A 2,941-nucleotide genomic window follows, 5' to 3' on the forward strand; every position below is an offset into this window, starting at 1 on the left:
AATTATGCTGGCTGCTTTGCCGAGGCAGTGGGAAGTGTAGACAGTCAATGGATGGGAGGCTGGTTTGCGTGATGGATTGGGCTACATTCACAATCTTTTGTAGCTCTTTGCGATCTTGGGAAGAGCAGGAGCCCAGACCAAGCTGTGATACAACCAGAAAGAATGCTTTCTATGGTGCATCTGTAAAAGTTGGAGAGAGTTGTGGCGGACATGCCAAATTTCCTTAGTCTTCTGAGAAAGTAGAGGCGTTGGTGGGCTTTCTTAACTATAGTGTTGGGATTGAGGAACCAGGACAGGTTGTCGATGAACTGGACACCTAAAAACTTGTGAAGCTCTTGGCTCTTGCTACTTTGTCCCCGTTGATGTAGGCAGGGGCTGAGGCCAGGAATCGAACCCGGGTCACTGGCGCTGTGAGGCAGCACCACTGTGCTGTCCACTTTAACAATTCTTAACACTTTTATCCATTTTAACACTGTATTGTGACCTCACCCGCTGTATCCTTTTGAACACAGCCGTTACAGTGGCAAAACTCACCTTACGTCACAAAGGAGGAGACGTTTATTGAGATTCTGAGCCCCGCTGACGTAGAACCCCCTTATCGGAGTGGCATATTATGAGGTCGTACCTATTTATTTACAGTTGTAAGATTGTTGCTCAGTAACAGTAAAGTTGTACCTTAACCGTTGATTGATGTAGGTTGGGTTACCTGCCGCAAGCCACCCGGCTCCTAATCCCGCTCTGCAAACCAACCATCCCCCTCCCCCGCCACCCTCCGAACGCACACCCACCCTCTCCAAGCCCCCTACCCCCTGTCCCGCGCAGCGCCATGCTGGCCAAGCTGGAGTTGGTCCACGCCCAGAAAGACGGCAAGTGCTCCTTCCCTCTGGGGCCGTACCCCCGCTACACCTGGATCCACGAGGACACCCCCGAGGACGGGCTGGACAAGGCCTGCTACGAGATCTGGAAACGGGTCCAGCAGCTGACGGCCCAGCTCGACTCCGAGCAGAAGGAGGAGAGGGAGGAGGAAGTGAACGGAGAGGCGGGCGAGCGGGAGACGCCCGATGCCGGCGGCAAGGCCAAAGAGGAGAGGGGGCCGGACGGGTGCGGCAAGGACGACGTGTCCCTGCTGGTGCATTTGGAATACATGAGCATCATGGGCGAAAACGCCAACCTAGAGCTCCGCCAGCCCAAGCCGAGCCAAGCAGGACCGATGCTGGAACATTCCATTCGGAAAGACGTGGGCCTGCCAGGCTCCAGCGAGGACAAGGGCAACTTTTTGAACAGTATCTTAAAGTCCGTTGGCGGCACCGAGCAGATGCCCAAAAAAGGTGGCCTTGCCAAGGAAGAGGCAGCAGAACTGCTCCAGTTGGATTCGCACGCGGGCACCTCAGTGGCCTCGAACAAGGAGATCTGCCAACTGCTCGCCCAGTTCTCCCTGAAGCACATCAACGAGGCCGAGGCCCCTGACAACAAGGTGGTGATGGAGGAGGCTCAGATCATCAAGGACTTCCTCCAGAACAACATGTTCAGCTGCGCCCGGGACAAGAAGGTGGAGGCCTCCCCTCCGCCCCTGAGCTCTGGCGAATCCCAGGAGGAGCAGGCCCGGAGGCAGCTACCCGTCTTTGCCAAGCTGTGCGAGGAGCCGGCGCCCGCCCCGAAGCCGGAGAAGCGACCGCCGGCCGCCGCGCCCGGGGCCTTCGAGCGCCGCGAGGCGCCCAAAGCGACGGGTCACGCCATCCCCGCTGACGCCGGGCTGCAGGCCGAGCCCGGCGACGTGTTGGCCAAGTTACTGTGCCCCAGCCCGAAGGAGCCGGAGACGCCCCACGCCTGCTCCCCGGAGCTGAAGGAGAAAGCCCAGGGTGGCGCGGGCGTCAAATCCGAGCACAGCTACAGCACCTCCCGCCACGCCCTGAAAGGAATGGCTTCCTTCACCAGGAAAGGGGTGGCCAAGGATGCGGGCAAGGGGAGAGACCTGCCCGGGCGGCTTGCCGCCGCCAAACACAAGGAAGATTCCGGTCTGGCCAAGTGTGGAGAAGGTTGCAAGGGAATGGTCCACAAGATGGTGTCTTTCGCTCTCGCCGATGATGATGCCAAGATGGCGGCCGCCAAGAGAGATTGCTTGCCCCTGCAGAAGCCCGACCTACAAGATGCTGAACCTGTGCCCGGGCGTGCCAGCTCAGACTCACTGGGGTCCGAATGCACAACAGGCAGCATGGATGAGGACAACACTTGCGGGCAGAGTCTTCAGCCGTCTGGGGCAGCGAAAGATGGCCCCTCGCCGACGGAGGCAGAGCCGTCTGGCTCGGAAGGCATGGCCATCAGCTACCAGGACAAGAACGCGTCCGGTGCCAACCTCCAGCTGCCCGGCGCTGCGTACGACTGCGGAAGCAAGTACGGCACCAACGTGTACCCCTCCCGCTTCCCCGGTGGGACCTTGCCCATGCCCAGCAGGCCGCCCCTGATCAACTACCCTCCGGTGCCCCCTGGGCCTCCCGCTGCCCCGTCCACCCCCGGCTACACCCAGCACCAGTCCTTCTACCAGCCGCGCACCATGCGGATGCCCCCCCAGCAGCCGGCGTACCAGCAGGCCAGCTGCTTTGTGCGGCCAACCAACCCCTACAACTACAGCCAGATGGCGCAGGAGTACGTGCCCCGGCAGGCTTACATCCGTGCCACCTACGCGCCCCTGGTGGGGTACTGGTCCTTTGTGCCCGAGTATTCCTACACCGCCCGGAACGCCCCCAAGCCGCTGGCCGGGGGCTCCAACCCCCCTCCCATGGCGGGCGACGGGCCCCAGTGCCTCTTCCAGCCCGCTTACGGCTACCTGGAGTCCAACATCACGGCCACCCGGTTCAGCTCCAGCCGCACCGGGCCCGTGTACAACAACAGCAATTTCCAGATGTACTACCCAGCCGATGGAAGTGGCTACAACTACTGGTAA

At 60.6% G+C, this 2,941-nt stretch overlaps 1 protein-coding gene across 1 annotated transcript; it reads left to right on the forward strand.

Moving 5' to 3' along the window:
* Positions 1-826: 826 nt before the first annotated feature.
* Positions 827-2,941, forward strand: LOC145361522 (uncharacterized protein C1orf94-like). The gene has a single exon (XM_080217336.1). It carries the CDS (start codon positions 827-829, stop codon positions 2,939-2,941), a length of 2,115 nt encoding a protein of 704 aa, XP_080073462.1.

This window comes from Carcharhinus amblyrhynchos, chromosome 35 (assembly GCF_965287045.1).
Source record: "Carcharhinus amblyrhynchos chromosome 35, sCarAmb.v2.hapA, whole genome shotgun sequence".
In the NCBI taxonomy this organism is placed as follows: Eukaryota; Metazoa; Chordata; class Chondrichthyes; order Carcharhiniformes; family Carcharhinidae; genus Carcharhinus; species Carcharhinus amblyrhynchos.